Genomic DNA, 23,336 nt, shown 5'->3' on the forward strand with positions numbered 1-23,336 from the left:
AATGTCTATTGGAGAGTAAATCACAATAACCCTGTGAAGCCACTCCTTAGTTAACAACTGCCTGAAGGTCAGCCGTTCTTTAGAAGGCTGTCCGTGTGGATGGGCTGACGGGGGGCTTCTGCCCCTGTTGTGTGCATGTGCGTGTGTGCACATGCGGGTCAGGTGGGGGGACAGGAGAATGTGTGAATAGAGGAGAAGGTGTAGAGAACAGAAAGCTAACAGTAAATCCTAAAAGTTGGAGCACTGGGAAAATTTGACTGTTTTAAACTGTACTGCTCACTTAAAAATAGTAAAATTACACCATTATTCTTTCGGTATGAGGGAGAGATAAAAATACAGTTTTTCTAAATTGGAAAATTTGCTGTAATCTTGCTGCTAATGACTGATTTCTTCCAACAGTTGCAAGGCAGTTTTTGCTCTGATAGGTTGATAAAGGAAACAAAATCAAGAACATATTGGAAGTTCTCAGAGAAAATTACAGTTTAGGTATGTGTTGGGGGTGGATAGTTAGACATTTTAATTGAAATAAAACAGTTTTATACTAATATAGGATCACTGTGGGTGTGCATTTGTAGTACATCTGCTCTTGAAGCATTTCAGTAGGGTTAGATATATGTTCATGCTTTTGCAAGAACACTATTTTTGATAATATCCGTGTAAGGAAACTAGCGTGGTTTTTTAAAACAATGTAGGTATACCTGCATTTTAGAAAATGAGTTAGGAATTTATGCACTGCCTTAAAAATTTCAAAAATGTTGGAATTTTTTGGTTGTGCTGAGGAAAGTTAACAATAATTAATACAACAGGTGATTAAAAGCAAGCTTGTACATCTGGAAAGTGACCAGTCTGCTCTGTGCCTTCAAACATCATTTTAATGGACCTACTTTTGATATTTTGAAAGACTACTAGTGGTTTATTCTATTCAATTGAAAATAACTTTTCTAGCAATTAGATTGAGAACATCTCAGTTGACCACTCACTGTTGATTTTTGATAACACATATGATAGAAGATTAATACGAATGCTAGCTATCTGTCAGCCTTTAAACTTTTTTTGATTTTGTGCCCCAACATTTACAGTAATGAGTTAAACAGTGTAGTAATCTTGAGGATTTATAGATCCATCAGATTTTAGAATAGGAAGGATTTTTGCCAATAAGACAAAGGTTTTTGTTGTAATAGTCTGGAGGTGTGCGTTATCGCTGTGGGCTCCCTGGCTCCACCTCAAGTCTGCTGAATTAAAATCGTAGGACGTGGGGCTTGGGTATTTGTCTTAAAGAAGTTTTCCAAGGGTATGTCATTTTCCAACTGCAGTTGAACAATGGCTGGTGTAGTTTCTGGCATTCTTTCATGGATATAGAAACAAGCCCAGAGAGGGGGGTAAGTGACTGGTTTTGTAGGAAGGACAACTTTGTCTTCTGGCTCTGTGGGGCAGAAGATTCTAGGATGCCCATGACTTCATCAGGGTAGTCCCATGCCTCCTCTCTAAGTACAGAATTGGAAGAGTTGGAAATTAGCCTTCATTTTTACATACACCAGCACCACAAAAGTATGACTTCAGTATAATATTCAGCCCAGCTTGCTGTATGTGTGTGCGTGCGCACAGTGTGTGCTTATTTTTTTTGAAAGGTGCTTATCACCACTGTACATACACGTTCAGAATAATAATAATAGCAAGTTTACAGGGGCTTACAGAGAACTCAGTTTTAATGAGAAGGGCCGCATGTGTGAAGTACTTACTCTGTACTTACTCTATTTTAATGGCACCCGTTTTCCCCCTAGAACTTTCTTGAGCGACTGTGAATTGTAGCCAGAATACTTCTTTCCTCTTCAGACCCTTAACTGTGATTAATATAAAAAGGCACTTGTCAAAAGGGTTTGAAATGGCAGTCTTGATATTGGAGCACGTGGCAGTAGAGATAGGTCTCCATCTTCTCCATTATGTTATTTAACTTAGGAATTCAACAATTTGTCTTTTGCTCCCTTCTTAAAATACGATGGCCATATACACTGTTGTTAACCACATCAGCAGGGTGGGATATTATTTCCCTTAGAGTGAAACCACAACTTTCTTTGAGGATTAGGCACGTGTTAGAGAAAAGCACCCCAGTGAAGCTGTTCAGAGAGAAAGTGCGGGTTGTTCGCCAACTCTCTCTCTGCCTCCAAGAGGGGTTTCTTTCCAGTTTAATAGAAACATCCTTTTTGTGTTTATTGTATTAATGACATTTTTAGGATCCACGGGAGAGATATTATCCTGCAGTGTTTAAAATAATGTAGCTTGATGAACCTTTTTTATTTGAATGAAAAACTCGTTTTCCTTGATTTGCAGCTTCAAAAAGTGAATCTTTTGGAAATTAAAGTGCATTAATTTAGTTATTCTGTGTGGAAACAAGAACGTAGAAAGTTAAAATTTGCATAAGTGAAGACCTTGATGATTTCAGATTATAGTGTGGTGGAGGTTACAGAGTAAGAGCCCATAGAATCTGTAAAAACAAATTCAGTCTAACCACTTAATGGCATGTGCAAGTAATTTGCCAATTAAATAGTTCTAGTATCTGAAAGATCTTCAAAGTAAAGAGTGGAGGTTCTTAATCTTTCTTAATTTCACACTTTCAAAAACATAATAGAAAATTACTAAATTTTTGATCACTTTTCATTCAAAAGTTTAATGTATGAGCTAGGAAAAGGATGGATGTTAAGTATTTGAGGAAAATTATTGTTTTTTGAGAAATGTATAAACTATGATAGTTCCAAATCACACTGTGCCTGATTTTTTTTTTTTTTTGGGTATCATATGTAAATATTTTATTCCCAGATAACAATTTTCATTATAACTAAGACTTGAAATTTTGGAGTTTTACCATTTTGATGGTCACCTACTGTGGTTAGAACATTGTGATAGAGGCACTTAACTCCAGAACAGTGCTCCAAGATAGATATTCTATTCCCATTTTACAGAGAGAATTGAGTCAGAGTAAGTAATTTGCTTACTGTCACTCACAGTAAGAGGCAGATCTGACAGTCCCAGGTTTAAAAAAATAAAACAACAAAACACTTTATTGAGATATAATGCAGCTACTGAAAGTGTATAATTTAGTGGGTTTTGGTATATTCACAGATTTGTGCAACTTTTGCCATAATTTTAGAACATTTTCATCACCCCAAGGATATTTTTATCTCTCCATATCTTTGTAGNAATCTACTAAGAAGCATAAACTTATTCTGGACATTTCACACAAATAGAATCCTGCAAAATGTGGCCTTTACAGATAGCCTTCTTAATATGTTTTCGATGTTCATCCATGATGTAGCATGTAACAGTGCTATATTCCTTTTTATTGATAAATAGTACACTATTATGGAGATGCCACATTTTGTTTATCCATCCTTTAGTAATGGACATTTGGATTGTTTTCACTTTGGGGACATTATGAATGGTGCTCCTATGAACAGTTGTGTACAAGTTTTTATGTGAACATATGTTTTAATTTCTATAGAATGTATACCTAGGGGTGGAATTGTTTCAGGATTCGGTAACTATGTTTAACTTTTTGAAGAACTGCCAAAATATTTTGCTAAGTGACTACATGGTTTTATATCCCCACCAGCAGTTTATGAGGGTTTTGATTTCTTCACATTCTCACCAATGCTTATTATTAGTGGGGATAAAGTGGTTCTCTCAGTGTGGTTTGGGTTTGCATTTCCTTGATGGTTAATGATGTTGAGCATCTTATCATGTGTTTATTGGCCATTTATATGTCTTCTGTGGAAAAATGTCTACTCAAATCCTTTGCCCATTTTTAAAATTGGATGATATGTCTTTTTATTATTGAGTTGTAAGAGTTCTTTATATCTTCCAGAATCCTTTATCGGGTACATGAGTTGCAATTTTTTTCTCCCATTTTGTAGACTGTCTTTTCACTTTGTTAATGGTATCCTTTGGGGGACGAAAGTTTTAAATCTTGACAAAATTCAGTTTATATATTATTTTCATGTGTTGCATAATCTAAAAAAACATTCTTAATCCAAAGCTGCAGAAATTTTTTTCCAATAAGAGCATTTAAAAAGTTTAAAAGCTTTAGCTTTTCCACTTAAGTCTTTCCTCTATTTTGAGTTAGTTTTTGTATATGGTGTGAGGTAGGGTTCTAACTTCTTTCTTTTGCATGTTTGGATATCCATTTGTCCCACAACCACTTGTTGAAAAGACTAATCTTTCCATTTTGAGTTGTCTTGTCATTCTTGTTGAAATGCAGTTGACCAAAAATGTCTTTATTTCTTGACTGTCAGTTCTATTTCATTGGTCTGTATCTGTCTTTATGCCAGTACTACACAGTCTTGATTACTATAGCTATGTAATAAATTTAAAACGCAACTTTATTCTTTTTCAAGATTATTTTGGCTATTCTGGTTCCCTTGAATTTCCATATGGATTTTAGGATCAGCTTGCCAACTTCTGCAAAGAAGCCAGTTAGAGTTTTGATGGGATTCCATTGAATCTGTTGATTACTTTGGGGGATTATTGTCATCTTAACAATATTAATTTTTCCAGTCTATGAATATGGACTATCTTTCCATTTATTTAGGTCTTTAATTTTTGTCAACAGTGTTTTATAGTTTTGAGAGTGTAGGTTTTGAATGTCTTTTGTTAAATTTACACTTAAGCATTTTATTCCTTTTGAGGCTATTGAAAATGAAATTGTTTTGTTAATTTCAGTGTTGGGTTGATTAACTTTGGTGTCTAGAAATGCAATTGATATTTGTACATTGTTACGGTATCCTTTAACCTTGTTGGGCTCATTTATTCTATAGTTTTAATAGTTTTAATCATTCTAATAGTTTTTTAGTGGATTCCTTAGGACATTCTATACATATGACCCAGCTTTTAAAAATCACAACTTTTTCTACTATAACCATATTCTATAGCCTGGGAAATTTATTATCTTAGAAGAAATTAGTTGACTTTTTGAAGTTCTATTTGGGAAAGAAACCGTTGTCATTTTCTAATTGTCTTTTCGTAATCTTTAAAAAAGTACAGTAGACTTTTAGCCTGGAAACATTTGTGGGGAGAGCAATGGCCCACAAATAAACTCAAAGGATCTTTGCGCTTATTTGGTGAGGCCTTGCTTTAAATAATATTGCTGTTATTTGGTGATATTGTGGGAACTGTATGCCTTCCAAACATAGTTTGTTTGGCACAGACTGAAATAACAATGATTATACTTTAAGAGATAAGCATTCTAATTTGTTTTTACTTTCAGGAGGAGTAGTGCCTGAGCTAAGAAAAGTATGACTTTAAATACCCAAAACATATAATCTGCTGCTTCATTGCTATTCCAGTGCTAATTCAGTTTTGCTTCTTTGCCTGTCTGACCTCAACCTGGGGGTGAGATTTTAAGGCCTTGTGTTTTAGACTAGGAGATACCTTGTCATTCTTTCTAAGTTATGATAAATCTGCCATGTGATGGTTATTCAAAAGCCGTCAGCTGGTGAGTTATGAGGTCTAGTTACATATTCAGTTCACTGAGCCAAACAAATAACCAAAAAGTCTAGGATATTTGGGGTTTCCTCTTTCCCATCCAGGAATACAAGTTAGGTCTGGAAAGGCCAGGGGATGGTAAAGGTAAAGTGACAGGATGGCCTTTGGTTTTTAGTTTCTCATTTTCCAGCTATAAAATAGGAGTACTCTTCCCGTTCTTGCCTTACAAGGCAGGGAGAAATCTTAAAACAGTCAAATGTTAAATGAGAAAGCTGTTTGTGCTTTCTAAAAGGAAACAAGAACATTAAACTGAGGTGTCTTCCAAAATGAAGGGGGGAAATTCCAGGACTCCTTTGTGACTGTTGGGGTTACAGGTTAACTTCATGAAGTTACAGGAAAATGTAGAGCCCAAGCATTTCAAAAAGCAGATGCCCAGAATGACTTATCAGAGCAGAGTGAAGCACTCTCGGATTTAGGAACCTATCCAGTGTTTTTGGAGAAAATGTGTGAATTTTCCAGAGTGGTAAAATTTAATATTTTAATTCTTTAAAAGAGTTGATTAATGATGAAAATGAGTAGAAATATTGGTCGTTTTCCTCTTTAGTAAGAATCCTCCTTTCCCCTCGCATAGTCATCTGGTTTGTCCAGTTAGAGCTACTTGGCAGTCTCATAATATCAGAGTATGTAAACCTATGGTAGTAGGTAAGTGAGGGGAGTTTTAGTGAGGAGAGTTTTGTAGAAATTGTACCAAATAGTAAAAAAACAACCAATAAACAAAAACCCCGGGTCTTTTTCTCTGCAGTATCCCAGGAACACCTCTTCTTCCCACAGCAACCTTTCCTTCACCATAAATGTGGCATCCACATTTATGCTGGCGAGTGAGCCTAGTGTCTGCCACTGCCCAGAGCAGATCTGTCATGTCTCAGTGACCCCGGGTGGTTTTGGTCCAGAGCACTTTGATTGGAGCTTTAATTCACTTTAGAGGAAATGAACCCTTCTTCATGCTGTTGCACAGATTCCTTCACAGATTCATCTCAGTAAATCCCTGTCAGCCTTCAGGACCCAGATCACGTTCTGTCTTTTCCAAGAAACCTCTTTTTCTTGTGTAAGTGCCTCTCTCCTTAAGCTTCTCTTTCCGTACCACAAGTAGCAGGTTAGCACTTAATGCGGAATACTGTTGGGATCTGCTATTTAGTTATGTCTCGTGGATTAGTCTTGGATACGGCACTGTGTCGTCTGCCGTCATTCTACTTCCCACATAGCTGGTGCGATGCTCATAGGTTGGTGCTACTTCTAGGCTCTTAGCTTGCTACCTGAGGACTGGCATTCTTACCATAGCCAGTGTGTGAGAACATCTGAGAATTGGTAATGGAGCGCATAATGATTCAACCATTCTATACATTACTCAGTGCTATGATATTTAATTTTTTTTTTAAGTTTATTTAATTTTTGAGAGAGAGAGCACGCGAACCAAGGACGGGGAGGGAGAGGGAGACACAGAATCCAAAGAGGGCTCCAGGCTCTGAGCTATCAGTGCAGAGCCCGATGCAGAGCTTGAACCCATGAACTGTGAGATCATGACCTGAGCTGAGGTTGGACACTTAACTGACTGAGCCACCCAGGCACCCCTACTGTGATAAATGTAGTCACCATCTGTCACCACACAGCATTGTTACCATCTTATTGGCTATATTCCCTGTGCTGTACTTTTCATCCCTAGGACTTATTTATTTCATAACTGGAAGTCTGTACCTCTTAATCTATTTTATCTATTTCACTCATCCTCTCATATATCTTCCCTTTGATGACCACCAGTTTGTTCTTTGTATTTAAGAGTCTATTTTTTTTAATCCTTTTGCTGTTGCTCATTTGTTTTGTTTCTTAAATTCCACATATGAGTGGTGGCGCCTGGGTGGCTCAGTCAGTTAAGTGTCCGACTTCTGCTCAGGTCATGATCTTGCAGTTTGTGAGTTCGAGCCCTGCGTCGGGCTCTGTGCTGACAGCTCAGAGCCTGGAGCCTGCTTCAGATTCTGTGTCTCCCCCCTCTCTCTGCTCTTCCCCTACTCATGCTCTGTCTCTCAATAATAAGCATTAAAAATTAAAAAAAAAAATTACACATGAGTGAAATCATATGGTATTTGTCTTTCTCTTTCTGACTTATGTCACTTACATTATACCCTCTAAGTCCATCCATGTTATTGCAAATGGCAAGATTTCATTCATTTTTATGGCTGAGTAATATTCCATTATTTATACACATACACACATATATACATACATACATACTACATTTTCTTCATTCATCTGTGGATGGACACTTGGATTGCTTCTGTATCTTGGCTATTGTAAGTAATGCTGCAATAAACATAGGGCTGCATATATCTTTTCAAGTTAATGTTTTTGTATTCTCTGGATAAATACCCAATAATGGAATTAACGAAACATACAGTGTTTCCATTTTTAATTTTTTGAGGAACCTCTGTACTATTCTCCACAGTGGCCACACCAATTTGCATTCTCACCAACAGTGTGTGAGCATTTCTTTTTCTTCTTAACCTTGCCAGCACTTGTTATTTCTTGTCTTTTTGATTTTAATTATTCTGACAGGTATTTAAATAGCTCGTTGTGGTTTTGATTTGCATTTACCTTTCCCTATGATTAGTGATATTGTGCATATTTTCATGTATCTTTTGACTGTTGGCCATCTGTATGTCTTCTTTGAAAAAATATCTATTTGGGTCCTCTGCCCATTTCTTTTTTTTTTTTTTTTTATTTTTTTTTNAAGCAGAGAGAGATAGGAAGAGAGAAAGAATCTTAAGCAGGCTGCAGGCCCAGCGTAGAGCCTGATGAGGGGATTGATGTATCTCATGACCATGAATGAGATCATGACCTGAGCCAGAATGAAGAGTTGGATGCTCAGCCGACTGAACCACCAGGGACCCCTCCTCTGGCCATTTCTTAATCAGATTGTTTTTTTTTGGTGTCAAATTGTAAAACTTTTTAATATATTTTAGGTATTAACTCCTTATCAGATATATCATTTGCAAATATTTTCTGCCATTCAGTAGGTTGCTTTGTTGTTTTTTTGATGGTTTCCTTCACTGCACAAAAGCTTGGTATTTTATGTAGTCCCATTAGTTTATTTTTTCTTTTGGTTCTCTTGCCTGAGGGTACATATCTAGAAAAATGTACTCCCTCTCTCTCTGACCCTCTCCTGCTCACACTGTCTCTCTCTCTCTATCTCAAAAATAAATTAAAAAAAAACAAAAAAAATTTAAAAAAAAAAAGGGCGCCTGGGTGGCTCAGTTGGTTGAGCATCTGGCTTTGGCTCAGGTCATGGTCTCACAGTTCGTGGATTCGAGCCCCGTGTGGGGCTTTGTGCTGCCGCCCAGCTCAGAGCCTGGAGCCTGTTTCGGATTCTGTATCTCCCTCTCTCTCTGACCCTCCCCTGCTCACGCTGTCTCTGTCTCTGTCTCTCTCTCTCAGAAATAAATTAAAAAAAAAAAAAATTAAAAAAAAAGTTGCTATGGCCTATGTCAAAGATATTACTGCCTATGTTTTCTTCTAAGAGTTTTATAGTTTTATAAACGTGAGACACGTTTAGGTCTTTAACCCATTTTTGTTTCATTTGTGTCTGTGGTGTAAGAAGAGAGTCCAGTTCTATTCTTTTGCATGTATCTTGTCCAGTTTTCCCAGCACCATTTGTTAAAGAGACTCTCTTTTCCCCATTGTGTATTCTTTTTGCCTCCTTTGTCATAGATTAATTGACCCTATAAGTGTGGGTTTATTTCTTGATTTTCTGTTCTCTTCCATTGATTTATGTGTCTGTTTTTTTGTGCCAGTATTGTACTGTTTTGATTACTACAACTTTGTAATATATCTTGAAATCTGGAACTGTGATACCTCTAGCTTTGTTTTCCTTTTTCAAGATTGGTTTGGCTATTCGGGGACTTTTGTGGTTCCATACAAATTTTAGAATTATTTATTCCAGTTCTGTGAAACATGCTATTGCTACTTTAATAGGGATTGCATTAAATCTGTAAATTGCTTTGGGTAGTGTAGACATTTTAACAATGTCCTTCCAAACTGCACTGGAAGGAAATAGAAAATTTGCGCAGACCAATTACTAGTAATGAAACTGAATCAATAATTAAAAAACTCCCTGCAAACAAAGGTCCAGGACCAGATGGCTTTACAGGTGAGTAATACCAAACATTTAAAGAAGACTTTATACCTGTTCTTCTCAAACCATTCCAAAAATAAAAGAGGAAGGAAAGTTTCTAAATTCATTCTATGAGGCTAGCGTTATGCTGATACCAAAACCAGACAAGACACTACAAAGCAAGAAAACCAGAGGCCAGTATCTCTGATGAGCATAAAGACCTAGGCAAAATATTACCAAACTGCTACTATATGTAGAAAACCCTAAAGACTCTACCCACAAACACTTAGACTGATAAATGAATTCAGTAAATCACAGGATACAAAATTAATATACAGAAATCTGATGGATTTCTGTGCATTAGTAAAGAAGTAGCAGAAAGAGAAATTAAGAAAATAATCCCATTTACAATTATACCAAAAACTAAACCAAGAAGGTGAAAGACCTGTACTCTGAAAGCTAGAAAACAGTTATGAAAGAAATTGAAGATTATGCAAACAAATGGAAAGACACTCCATGCTTATAGATTGGGAGAACTGATATTATTAAATCCTCAAGAACTTTTTAATAACTTGATAAAGGACTACGTTTAAGACTTGGATAGTGCTGTATGTGTTTCTGTGTGTATATGTGTTTCCTGTGACTAAAGATTGAATTATATCTACTCTGTGTAGACAATATTTGTTGAAAACATGTGAGATGATGATATTAGATTTAGCTTATTACTTGGGTTTGGTTACTGCCTTTTAACCGTGTGTGTGTGTGTGTCTTGATTTTTTTCTCTTTATTTGTAGGATTATTAATTTTGATTTCTTGACTGCCTGAAGATTCCAACTTTTATTTTTGCCATGGTTTATAACCTGTGTGGTTTTAAAGTTGAGTTGCTTTTTACTAGAAGAAGGGAACAATATCCTTTTAATAACAGTTTATGTAAGGACAAACATCATTTGTTTTAATCAGTCTTTCTTTTCTCTTTTCAGAGGATGTTAAACAAGTTTTTGGACAGACCACAATTCATCAGCGTATCCCATTTAACTGGGATTCAGAATTTGTACAACTACATTTTGGAAAAGATAGGAAAAGACACCTGACATATGCAGAATTCACTCAGTTTTTATTGGTGAGTCTAGCTCTTAAAGAGTAAAGTAAAACCGGGATCCTGCTTTACCTCAAAACTGCTAACCTGGCCAGACCATCCTGTTTGGAAGTATTTGTTTATTAGTCTGTAGAAACAATAGGATTAGATGGATTTATACAGACTGGGTAGAACCCTTTCATGTTGTAAAGGAATATTCATTGAGGCCCCAGGAAATCAAGTGATTTGCTAAAAAGCTACATAAGTCAGTAGGGGCAAAATTGGAACTTGAATTCTTGGCTTATAATCGTTCCACTGCTATTTACCAATGTTTTGTTTTCCCTTAACAAATGGACAAGTCATCATCAGCATCTAACTGTAGAAGTACTTCGCTTGAGGCCTTTTATAGACAAAGCAAGGGGTCTGTGACCTGACTCCATGTTGAAATTGCCTGGGGAGCTTTAAAAACTATTGTTATGTGGGTCTTCCACCTCTAGAGATTAGATTTGACTGGGGAGGTGGGCAAGGAGAACCTGGGCATTGGGGCATTGAAAGCTTCACAGATGCCTTTCATGTTTGAGGTGCAAAGTTTGAGAATCACTGTTCACTGCTGTCCTTATCCAAGGTTAAACTCTGGGAGTTGTTGACATTTCTGGGGCGCACCTTCCTTGGCCTACTTCCTCACACCTTGCTCGTATAATCCCCACCCCCATTATGATCACATCATTGAGCCACTGATGATGCCAATGGAAGAGTAGTAACAAAATATGATTACAGTTTAGTTTTCTCCCTGAAGCAAACGTTGTTAATGGTTTTAATTCCAATATTGGCATTTAGTCACTAGAGGTCAATATCTGTATGGTCTGCAGGCCATATGAGAAACCACTCTTTCTTTTGGACTTCATGCATTTGTTTTGTTTCTCTAACAATTAAATTTTATGTTTTATAAAATATAATTTTAAGTGAAACATGTAAGGCCATTACTTTTCTCTGTTTAAATTCTGGGTCTTGAGGGAAGATTTGCTGGGGAAATCATCTTCTTTTGTTTACTAGAAATGTCCTCAGGGGGTATCCTGATGCCCCTATTTCTTTTGTGTACCCAAGGCTTTGCCAGAGCCTTCTGAGAAGTGGTTGGAAAGTGGAGTCAGCTGGCTATGGAGGGCACAAGAACACACACCCGTATGCTGTGTTGTGTAGGCAGTTAGCATTTCATGGTGTCCACTCCTAGGCACCAGCATATGTAATACATGGACTTTAACAGGCACTTCTCTTTTTGACTTTTTGTGCTATTGTTATGATATATAAAATTTGTCATTCTGTTTGCTTTTCTTTTCCTGGCCTTAAAACAAGATGTTTTAAACATACCTTGTATTTTTGTCTTAAATGTTAATGTCCACGAATCCTCATTTTCAGTTCTCTGTAAACACAAACCTACTTAAATAACTCAGGAGGAGAATGGAATGTGAGTTGTTGGATTTTTGCTGTTGTTTACACAAGACATTGGCGCGCAGTAGGAGGTGGTATTCATTTTGATGAGGAATAATTACAATAATGCTATTGAGACAAATGCCTCAAATTGACTTTATGGAACACAGCCTAATTAACTTTTAGCCTTAATGGGATGTTAGCAATAGTAAGGATGATCACATTTCCCTTTTAAGCAGGTATCAATTATGCTGAATTGAGTCGGCTGTAAGCCACTCCAGCGGCCTCTAGGCCTTCTTCAAGATACGGAGAAGCCAGAGTCAAAGATTAGATGACTCAAGGATTACTGATTGTTTCTAGCTGCAACTTGTATGGCATCCACTTACGTTTGACTCCTTTTTGTAATGGCAAATGGGAAAACATCCCACAGTCCTGCATGGGATGATTTTGACTTTGTAGCCAGAATACAAGTGTTTGCTGAACATACACTAGATTAAAATGGTAATGGTGGATAATTATCTGTTAGGGACTTGCCTTTGTGTTCCACTCCAGGTCCAGGTAAAGGAATTAATGGATGTATCATGATAGACTTTATGTGAATGTCAGTGAAATGCCAGTTTTGATGTCTACCATAGGGTCACCCCTCCACCCGCACCCAACGCACCCACTCACATGTTTTGTTTGCTTCCTTTGAACTCGTTTCTGAATGCAGCTATAGCTTCAAACCTCTACTTCAAATGCTTTGTTTGCTTCCTTTTTTCTAGGCTCTAGGGCTCTTTTTTCTAGGCAGGAACTTCTTAAAGATATGAGAGAGCTTAATCTCCTATATATTTTGGGCTCTTGCTTTGTCAAGCATGCACCCGCCTTTCTGCTCTAGGGCAGGGCTCAGAAATAGGCACCAGCTCCCTGGCTGGCGCCACGGCTGTGAAAGCAGATGCTTGGCCGCTTGAGACGCGAAAGAGCTGCCACCGTGCATGCTGCTACCTGTCACCTGGTGAGGCAGAGGAGCAGCCATAGAGACAGCTGAGAAGTGTTTGTGTTTTCAGGGAGCCTTCGTGGTAGGTAGAGAAAACACTGTTCAATCCCACGGTACGTCTTAGAGGGAATTCGGGTTGGTTCCAGCCAACTCAGGTCTCACATTCATGAGTTACCTCTGCTTTGTGTATGTTCACCTGTTTGTGACTGGTGAGCAGTCACTCGCTTGTATCTAAGCAAGTATGAGTGTGTTAAAAGCCACCATGTGGCTCTGAGGACTTCCCGTGTTCGCGTGTTCATCAGTGTACTTTCTGGATGGGTGGCCCTCTCACTGATGTGGTGCTGGTCATGGCACTGCCCAAATGCTGTGCTGCTACATTGTGTTTGGTGCTTTGGTTTTAAACTCATAAAGTGGTGAATCGGTTTGGTACTCTCTGAGCTAAACTCGCCTTGTTTATACTTTACATGTAAATGATAGCGTTGCGGGAAGAAGCAGGGATACAAAGCCTCTTTCCTAGAGTCTTGTTCCTGGCTAAGAGGGATTTTCATTTTTTTTTTTTGTTTTTACATTTATTTTTGAGAGACAGAGTAAGAGCGTGAGCAGGGGAGGGGCAGAGAGAGAAGGAGACACAGAATCCGAAACAGCCTCCAGACTCTGAGCAAGCATTTAGCACAGAGCCTGACACAGGGCTCGAACCCATGAACTGTGAGATCATGACCTGAGAATTCGGATGCTTAACCAACTGAGCCACCCAGGCACCCCTAAAAGGGATTTTAGAAATGATAGGGACCACCGTCTTTTTACCCCATTATTGACACTATTATGTTTACTGCTGCTGTTTATCTCCAGGTCTGTCATCTACCCTTAACTGTATGAGTGACAGTGTATATGTGTAAGTGTGAATACAGTTTTTTATGTGGGTATGTATGTATATTTTAAAATATTACAAATATTTCCATATGCCTGTATTCTTAGTTCTAGTTTTATGGTTGCTGGTTGAAAAATAGATTTTAATATATGGAATTTTATAGAAGACAGTTTGGAGAAATATTCTTCTATGCCTGATGGAACTCCTGTTCATAAGTGGTATTAACTTTAACTATTTATGCAAGTATTTCTTGTGCTGTGATTATTACTAGCTTGGTTGGGACAAACCACCCAATTCAGCAAATGTTTGCTGAACAGGCAAGCTTTGTTGAGAGGCCTTGTGCAAAGATAAGGCCAAGAAAGAGGTGCAGAGATAACAACTTCTTGGACACTTATAATGTCCAAGTCTAGGGGTTGCTCTGTGCTTATTTGTCGAGGACTCAGAAGGAACAACTATAGGCAGGTGTGTGCTGCCTACAAGGCTGCTTTCTCGTAACAAAACCCCTCAGTAGGGTTTTTCAGCTAGAAAGCCCAAACCAATTCAGACTGTGGTTAGGGTAGCTGTCCAAAGTGCACACTCAGGGGCCAGACATATCTAGTTAATGGCCCCATTTTCCACATGAGAAACTGAGGTCTTTCATTTTAGAGTCTCTTTGTGATTTTGATTTGCATTTTCCTAATGACTAATGATGTCAAGCATCTTTTTATGTGCTCATTGGCCACTTGTTATGGTCTTTGGAGACATGTCTATTCAGATCCATTTCGAATTTTTTATTGAGTGGACATTGGAGGCAAATGTGAGGACAGAGTGAAAGGCCTCTTAAACTTTTCTGCCAAATTCTTCTGTAGAATTGGTACCAAGATTCACTCTGGAAAATAGAAGTGATAGAAGTACCAATCTTTATAATTTACAAAGTGCTTTTAAATATTCTGTTTCTGATAATAGCATCCCAATACCCTGAGAGATAATTATCATTATCCCCTATTATATGCAAAAGAAAAAATGGACTCTAGGCAAAAGTTTGCATTTACAGGTAATTTTCTGGGGAAAATGCTCCTGGCTTTCATTGGTTCCCAAAGGAGTACCCCAAAAGAGTACGCAGAAACTATTCTAGAGCTAAATTTCTTCCATAAGATCATAGACATGTGAGGGATTCGCCATTTCATTACATTGTCTCCAGGGCCGAGGCTATGAAGAGTTAGCTTCTGTTCCTGGAAGAGGCTATGCTTCTGAATGGGGGTGTACAGCCATGCCTTGCGGGACACTGAGCATTCCTGATGCCTGCCCCTTCGTTGCCAGTTATGATAACAAAAAGGCCCTTAACAGGGGTGTGTGTTACTGTCATTTCCCATGACTTTTTGATGATGTTTTATAGTCATCGGTATATATGTCACATATAATGAAATTTTACTTGTTTATTTTTTATAAATTTTTTAAACACTCATTTTTTGAGAGAGAGATAGAGTGTGAATGGGGGAGGGGCAGAGAGAGAGAGAGAGAGGGAGACACAGAATCCAAAGCAGGCTCCAGGCTTTGAGCTGTCAGCACAGAGCCCAATGCGGGGCTCTAACCCATGAGCGGCGAGATCATGACCTGAGCTGAAGTTGGACACTTAACCAACTGAGCCACCCAGATGCCCCCAGTAATTTTAAAATAATGTACACATAGGAGATTCTAGTTACTCCAGGCTGAGAATAGAAAAGTCTAGGATTGCTATCAAATGCAGTATATGTGTTAACTAGAAATCTATTATTTTTAACTACCTCTCTCACAACATTTTTATATCTGAGAAAATCCTTTTACTCATATTTGTCTTTAAAGTCATCTTAAATGTTAAGCAGTTACTATTGTTTCTGTATGAAAGATGAGCACATAGAGGCTTGGAGTAATTATCTGGTCTTGCTCAAGGTGGGATAGATGAAATTGAAGTTGATTTTAATTTTCCTAAATCTCTAGCAATATTTTTCAAATTTTGTGCAAAATTTTTCCACAGTGATTATTTTATTTTGAAGTTTATGTATTATTTTGAGAGAGAGAGAGAGAGAGAACATGCAAGTAAGCCGGGGGGTGGGGGTGGGGGCAGCAGAGATGGAGAGAGAGAATCCCAAACAGGCTCTTCACTGTCGGCACAGAGCCTGATGCAGGGTCTCCATCTCACAACCATGAGATCATGACATGAACTGAAATCAAGAGTTGGACACTTAACTGCCTGAGCCACCCAGGTGCCCCCAAGGTGATTATTTTAAAAAATAAAGTTCTTGGTCTCTATGCCCAGATTCAGTAGGCCTGGATAGGGCCTAACAAATGACTTTTCAAACAAACATCCTGAATTGTGCAAGAGCCGTACATTGAGAAACCAGTCTGGACTATAAAAACCCTGACTAAAAGCTCAGAATCAGGTCTTCACATTTTCATCCCAGTGTCAGGAGGAAGCTTAAACAGGCAAACATGATCAGATTTGTGTTCCAGAGTGATTGCCCTGGCTGTTGTGTGGAAAATCCCACTGAGGACAGGAGGACCCGTTTGCCACTTTCTAATCCAAGAGAGAAACAGCAGTGGCCTGGGTTGGATGGTAATGGTGATGAGCCAAAGCCAATGGATTTAAGAGAAGTTGGGGGATAGGCTTGACCAGGCTTGGTGATTTAGCAGGATAGAGACAGTTTAGGATAATATGAAACTCACAGTTCACGTCTTTTTTTTAGGTGAATTTTAGGCTCAGGTAAGTAGGAGGATGATGATGGTTTACTGAAATAGGGAGCACGGAGGAAGCAGTCTTCATGAGGGGCTGCAGAGCAGTGCTGTGCTTATAATCACCGTCGACATGCGGGTGGCTGGATTGTTTTCAGCTCTTCTCCTTAATTCCTTGGAGTTAAGATGATATTATAGGAGGCCCATCTATGGGCCCACAGACTTGGGCATATCTAAGAAATTCTGTTCCCCATTTTATGGAGTCAGGAAATTTCTCCTGTTTCCAAAAGCCTTCTTCCTCTTGCTCTAGGAAAAGGAATCATCAAGAAGTCAACAATGTTCTGAATTGGTGAAGAGGCCAGATATTGAAGTTCAGGTTGCTTTAGGTACCCAAGAAAACAGAATTGTTGACTTGGGAGGGAATGGGGCTAAAAATCCTCTTTAATGTCTTCCTCAAACAGAGCTTAAGAATAAAATTACCTGATCCAGTGGAGAGCCTGGAACACCAAGGCGTGGGTGCTTTACCATAACTCTTTATTCAGGTCCCCTTTTGTCAGAAGAGGGCAATGGAACGCAGGCAGGTGAATCCCATTTGACAGAGCTGGGAATCGGCGCTGTGTCTCGTGCCCTAGCCTGGATGCGCACACATCTCGAGTTTCACGGCAGTCCCCTTGGGTGCTGAAGCATAGTCATGCTCAAAATGCAACCAAACAACTTTTGTTCTTTTTGTTAAGTGAAATTGACCATTATTTTGGCCCGTGGGTCAGCATGGCATACAGATCCAGCCTAGTCTTTTCTGCGTAAAATGGGCATTTTAGTTATTCAGGTCCTGAGCCCCAGAGAGGAGAGCTCTGTGAGTCTACTGTTCCCAGGTGCGGTTGTCCCGTGCCCCTCCAGGGGTCAGAGGTTCGCTAGTCAGCTGTCGTCCAGGCCGTACAGTCACCATCACTTACGGTTTGCTGCTGTATTTGCCGTGGCGTCCTGGTAGAAGACAACACTTCATTTGAACACAAAAAGAAATTGTTCCCCACCACCACCAAACAAAAGGAGACATAAGTTTCAACCATGGCAACATCAAATTCTCAGGTTTTAGAATCGATAGAACACTTTAAGTGTGAACAAAAGCCAATCTCTAGTAGTAGAACTCACTAAAGCCACGATTGTTTAAACAGGTTAGTGGACAATAACAAGGTCCTTGTTTAGGACTGAGAAAGCCAAGCCCTTTGTACCTCCCTTGTGTCCCTCACCTTGCCACCTGTATTAGTTAAAATCTCTAGACCATGGATCTTTAGTAGCCAGAGACCATGATTATATTTGCATTTTTAACATGCGACTGCTTTTTATGTTGATCTTTAAGTTGGACCAGATGGGGTCTGCAATGCAGCTTCAGTACTGTTTCCGAAATACACCATCAACTTGATATTCCAAAATTAAATAATGAGTAAAAAAGTAACTAATGTTGTTTGCCCTCAGCTCTTCCAGGAGATTAGGTTCTGTTTTGCGTTCTGTTGGAAGCCATTGCTGGTTTGGTGATGGGTGACCAGAGATGTGGTAATATCCCAGTCGCTCAGAGAAATAGATGCAGGGCACATTTCATTCACGTCGCACTTTCTACTCTCGGGGCAAAGGAAATCAGAATTCATTGTGCTGTTGTGCCCATGGTGTTCATCAGCTTGCTGTTTTGTTGAGCAGCCTGGTGTGCAGGCTTTCACAGTAGCATCCTGGTAAAAATGAGCACTCTGTACACCATCTCTGCCGCTGCTACCCACTGTGAAGTTTAACATTAAATCAGAAGAGCAAGGAAATCGAGATGAAAACGCTCTGTACTTGGTTTCTGTGGAGGTGTTGCTGTGTGTGCAGGGCCATGGGCAACACCACCTCCAAAGACTCTCAATTAAAGGTCCCACCCAGGGAGTTGGGGGTCAGATTTCACCCTGAACTCTGGAAGTCTGACTGCATGGGTGGAATGTGGGGTGCACAGAAATGGGAACTGTTCACAGTGGGAACTGCTCATCTCTCTACCTGTTCCTTTGCTGTGTCCCTTTTTAACTCTGTTTAATATGTGGATCTTGATTTTAACTAGACTTTCCCTTCCAGATTTGTGTAGGATTATGAAAATGAAGTGCCTGCTTATATGTTCGATAGTATACAAGTTCCGATACTCGATGTAATACAGAATTTATTTGAAGTAGGACTAACTGTAATACTGTATTTCTAAAGCAAACCTTTATACGTTTTGGTCCCTGTTTTCATAAAGAATTACCTGTATTTTCCCCAGAAGTCTTCTACCCCCACTTCTAAACAAGAATTCTTTTGAGTCATATCCTTATTGATAACTCTCTGCTTTTATTAAAGTTTTAGATATTTTTTCTTAAATTTCGTAACTGTACAAAGCACAAAACGTGCAAGCTAGCCAGGGGTCTTTTTTCTTGTTTTGGTGTTCTTGGCTTTATAATATAAATCATCTGGATCTGCTTGCTTGTTTTGAAGGTCTGTCGGTCTATTTTTTTGTTTTGTTTTGTTTTGTTTTTGTTCTGATAAATTATCCTCAGGCTGAAGCACAAACCTTGCACGTCTGAATAGAGGTGGAGAGAATTTTTGCATTCAAAATATACCCACTTGAAAATTGGAGATTATTAAGGAAATGACAGGGCTGGAACTATTAGAAGCATGAATGTTAGACCTGAAGTGGTATAACCCCCTCTATATGTTTATTTCTGTACAGCTAGCAATTTTGAAGAGTCTGATTTTTTTCTTTCCCTCCAGCAATCTGAATGGGTGTGTTGAGTAGTTGGAAACTGTGGCAGTAAAAGCCTATTCCATTAATCATCATGCACCAGAATAGCGGGAACAGAAAACCGTTCACTGGCAAATAAGAAAGAGAAATTGGGCCTCCTTTCATGTGCTTGAGCAGAACTGCCTTCGAGATAGCTGTGCTGCTCCTTGCTCGATGACTTCCGGCCTCAGGTTAAGGACGGCCCTTTCTCCTTAGTCCCCGCCGTCCCCCTCAACAGCACTTTGTGGGCACCCTGTGCCTGGCACCGATGGCCCTGTGCCATCTTCCCAGCTCTCTGGCTTTCCTGCAAGGTCACAGGCCCTCCGTTTTGTTGTCTGTACTCCCCTTTTTATTTTTTTTTTAAATGTTTTTTATTTTTGAGAGAGAGACAGAGTACAAGCAGGGGAGGGAAGGAGAAAGAGGGAAACAGAATCTGAAGCAGGCTCCAGGCTCAGAGCCTGATGTGGGGCTCGAACTCATGAACGGCGAGATCATGACCTGAGCTGAAGTCGGATGCTTAACTGGCTGAGCCACCCAGGTGCCCCTGTAGTCCCCTCTTTAGATATCAGTTCCATTTTTTGTCATCTGTCTGCTCTGCATCATATTTGTCTTCTGTGTACTGTGGGATGACCTATCTGTTTTCTGCAACTGTTCTTTCTTTCTTCTGGTTTTCCGGAGGCTTCCCCCTAGAAGGAGCAGACAGTCTATGTAGGTAAATAGGTTATGATTGTGGCTCCACAGCCAGATCGCGCAGGTGCCTATCCAGTTTTAGCCTCAGCAGCATGTGACTCTTGGCTACACTTTACCTCATTTTCCCATCTACAAAATGGAGGTGACGATAGGCCCCCACCTCCCAAGGCCATTGGGAGGGTTCAAAGAGATGAAACAGGAAAACAGGACCTAGAGCACAACACACTTAATACTTAACGAATGTTCGCCTTTGCTTTTCTTCCCTCTGAAATCCTGCTATCTCCATTTCCCACATGTACATTTCTGTCTGTACCTCTAGCTTTCTTTAGTTTTTAGTGTTTATTTTTGAGGGAGAGAGAGAGAGCAAGCAGGGGAGAGGCGGAGAGAGAGAGGGAGGGAGACGGAGAATCCAAAGCAGGCTCCAGGCTCTGAACTGTCAACACAGAGCCCGGGGCAGGGCTCGAACTCATGAACTGGGAGATCATGACCTGAGCCGAAGTTGAGACACTTAACCAACTGAACCACCCAGGATCCCCTGTAGCTCAACTTCTCTTTATAACTTAAACTCGTCTGCTTCAAGTTTCTCATGGTGGTCAGCCACCTCATCTCTTTCCCCTTGGGTTGTTCCTTTGTGGTAGATTCTTCTATCTCCCTCATCATCCAGGGTGAGAATTCTTTGAGATCTGTCTTGCTCCATTTTTATATACAAATCCTCACCAAAACAGATTTTCTTAAAATCTCTTTTTCAGTTATTTGTTACAATGCTCTTTATGATTTTACCCAAGGCAGCATATAAGCCAGGGGTTAAAATTCTCATTGTTGGAATCAGACAGTATCTCGGTATAGATCCCGGCTCTGCCACTTCCTAGCTGTGAGACTTTGGACTCATTACTTAACCTTTCAGAGCTTCAGGGGCCTCTCTGTGAAATGAAGATAGTATCACTTCAGCGAATTATTGTGAGGATTAAATGAAATACCATTTTCTAAGTTTTTGGCATAGCCCCTGTCCTATAGTGAGGGCTTAGGCATTCAGCTGTTAACACTGTTCTCCTCTCTGTCTGGTCTTCTCCCTGTTTTTGTGGACGGTTCAGAATGACTCAGCAGAACCACTGTTCCTTACTAGGCGATTTTTTGAAAGACTCAAAGAACGTACACTGAGAGGGTCTTTGGAGGACTTTAAACCGTTCACCTTGACAAAAAGCAAAGCTACCACTTAGTAAGTGGCTGTCATCCATGACGCGTGGTTTTTACCACCCTCTACGTAGATGTAGCTGGGGCTCTAAGATACATTCTCTCCTAATCCTGCCAGGAGTGTCGTGATTGATATTTGAGCTCTTTTCATTCCAGCTCCAAACTTCAGATTTTTGTCATCATAACATATTGCTTCCATAACTCCTTCTCTTAAAAATAAATAAAACAAATTCCTTGACATATATTCCCCAGCCTGTTGTTGGACAGATATTGCCAGTGACTGGAAACGTGCTACTTTACAGTGGAGCCCATTTCATTGTTGAACAGCCGTACAGATTAAATACTTTTGTGTTTTATGCTAAAACCTGATCCCTATATATAGATAGTTTAAAGCAATATCAAGAACTAGTCTAACTTCGCTTTTTACCTGAAGGTCCTTTAATTTTTATATATTTGAAAAGGTTAGTTCTCCCATTGTTCTCTCCTCTGCTCATTTTGGAAATGACCGCAATTTTACATGTGTCCTACACCATGCATACCAAATACTCTCTGCCGCACTTTTATCCCCCTGGGTTCAGATCTGGGAACCATCAGGGTCTTGGATCTACGTGTATGTGTTAGGTTTTCTTTAAGTAGCTTTAGAGGTGTTAGTGAGTGAAGAGCTTTGATTTTAAGTCACTCTGCCATCAATAGCGAGCCTGAATATTTATTTCAAAAGTCATTCATTCTCAAATTACTTATAGAATTTCTCTGTGTTGGCTCCCACAGGCCTCCTTATTTGTCTTTCTCTTCCGTAGTCTCTTGCACTTATAAGTGAGCAAGGCCAGGAGAAGAAGGCTTTAGATTCGGTTTCCGTCTCCACGGTCTCTGCAGTTGTTGGGAGAAACGTCCTAGCACTCTGAGCACACACAAGACTTTTTCCTTAACGAAAAAGTCTCAGAAACGTTATTGTTTTCTCATGAAAATTGGCAATAAAAAATCTAGAGCCTCAAGAATAATTTAAAAGCAAACTGAATTTTTGTCTCTTTATAATTATTAAGATTCCTGACTGTCAGATGTACTTTGTAGTCAGACTCTTGACAGCAGCATTATGCAGGCTCCCCAGGCGGCGTGCTGAGGTGTTGGGAGCATTGTCAGTGAGCAGAACTGCCTGGGTTTGCGGTCCAGCTTCACTGCTTCCGGAGAGACCTCACTTTCCTCACCTGCTATGATGAAGTTAATAAAATAGTGTCCATTTTCCAGGTTGCTGTGAGCAGCGAGTTTATTACTCTAAAATGCTTTAGAACAGCATCTGGTGCCTAATATATGTTCACTAAATGCTGTTAACACGGTTGTTGTTTGGCTGAGGTCATAGCTTCATTTCTTTACCCAGAAGAAGAAACAGTCACAACATAAACAGATGTCCTTCACAAGGCAACCCACATCTCCTGTAGGCTGCTTTTAGTTTGAGGAAACACTTAGCTAATGTTTTCACCATATCCTACTATTTAGAGAACATGTACAGCTAGCTTCTTGTTTTTCCTGAAATTTATGATGTCCTCAGTCTTTCAGAGCTGTTGGAATTGTATCCTAAAGTTGTTCATCATTAGGGTTCAAAACACGTTCATGTTCTGTGATCAAGGAATCCCTGCTAGTAAATGTTTCATCCCGAAGCGTCGGCACAGAAATGGGTAGTGACACCATCCTCATTACAGATGCACTCCCTGTTCTGCCGTGTGAGCATCCACCCCCACTTTGATGTCTGTTTCCCAAGTTGAGATTCCGAATAGGTTGGTCTTAGTGTTCTGAGGAAATGAAGTGACCAGGAATGCCAAGGAAATGGGGTGCTCAGGGAAAGGGATGCCGTTTTTGGTGTCGTGGTCTGAGGATCCCCAAGACTAGTTGAGTTGTAAGCCAGGAGAAATGATAAATAACTGAACAAACCTTCTGACGTTGTTGAGAGTAATCTTGCCTTACAATAGCTTTAGCAGTAGGTCTTGCAATTCAAAGGGAGACTGTGTTGATTTCCTT

General features: G+C 39.6%; 1 protein-coding gene across 1 annotated transcript in view; it reads left to right on the top strand.

Moving 5' to 3' along the window:
* The window catches only part of SLC25A13 (solute carrier family 25 member 13), a 184,552-nt gene that overhangs the window by 82,754 nt on the left and 78,462 nt on the right, over positions 1 to 23,336 (top strand). The window contains exon 6 of the mRNA XM_077765407.1: positions 10,618 to 10,757. Coding sequence (XP_077621533.1) covers positions 10,618 to 10,757 — 140 coding nt within the window. The remainder of the gene's footprint in view (positions 1 to 10,617; positions 10,758 to 23,336) is intronic.

Source organism: Crocuta crocuta, unplaced genomic scaffold (genome assembly GCF_008692635.1).
Source record: "Crocuta crocuta isolate KB4526 unplaced genomic scaffold, BGI_CrCroc_1.0 scaffold14, whole genome shotgun sequence".
NCBI classification, from domain to species: Eukaryota; Metazoa; Chordata; class Mammalia; order Carnivora; family Hyaenidae; genus Crocuta; species Crocuta crocuta.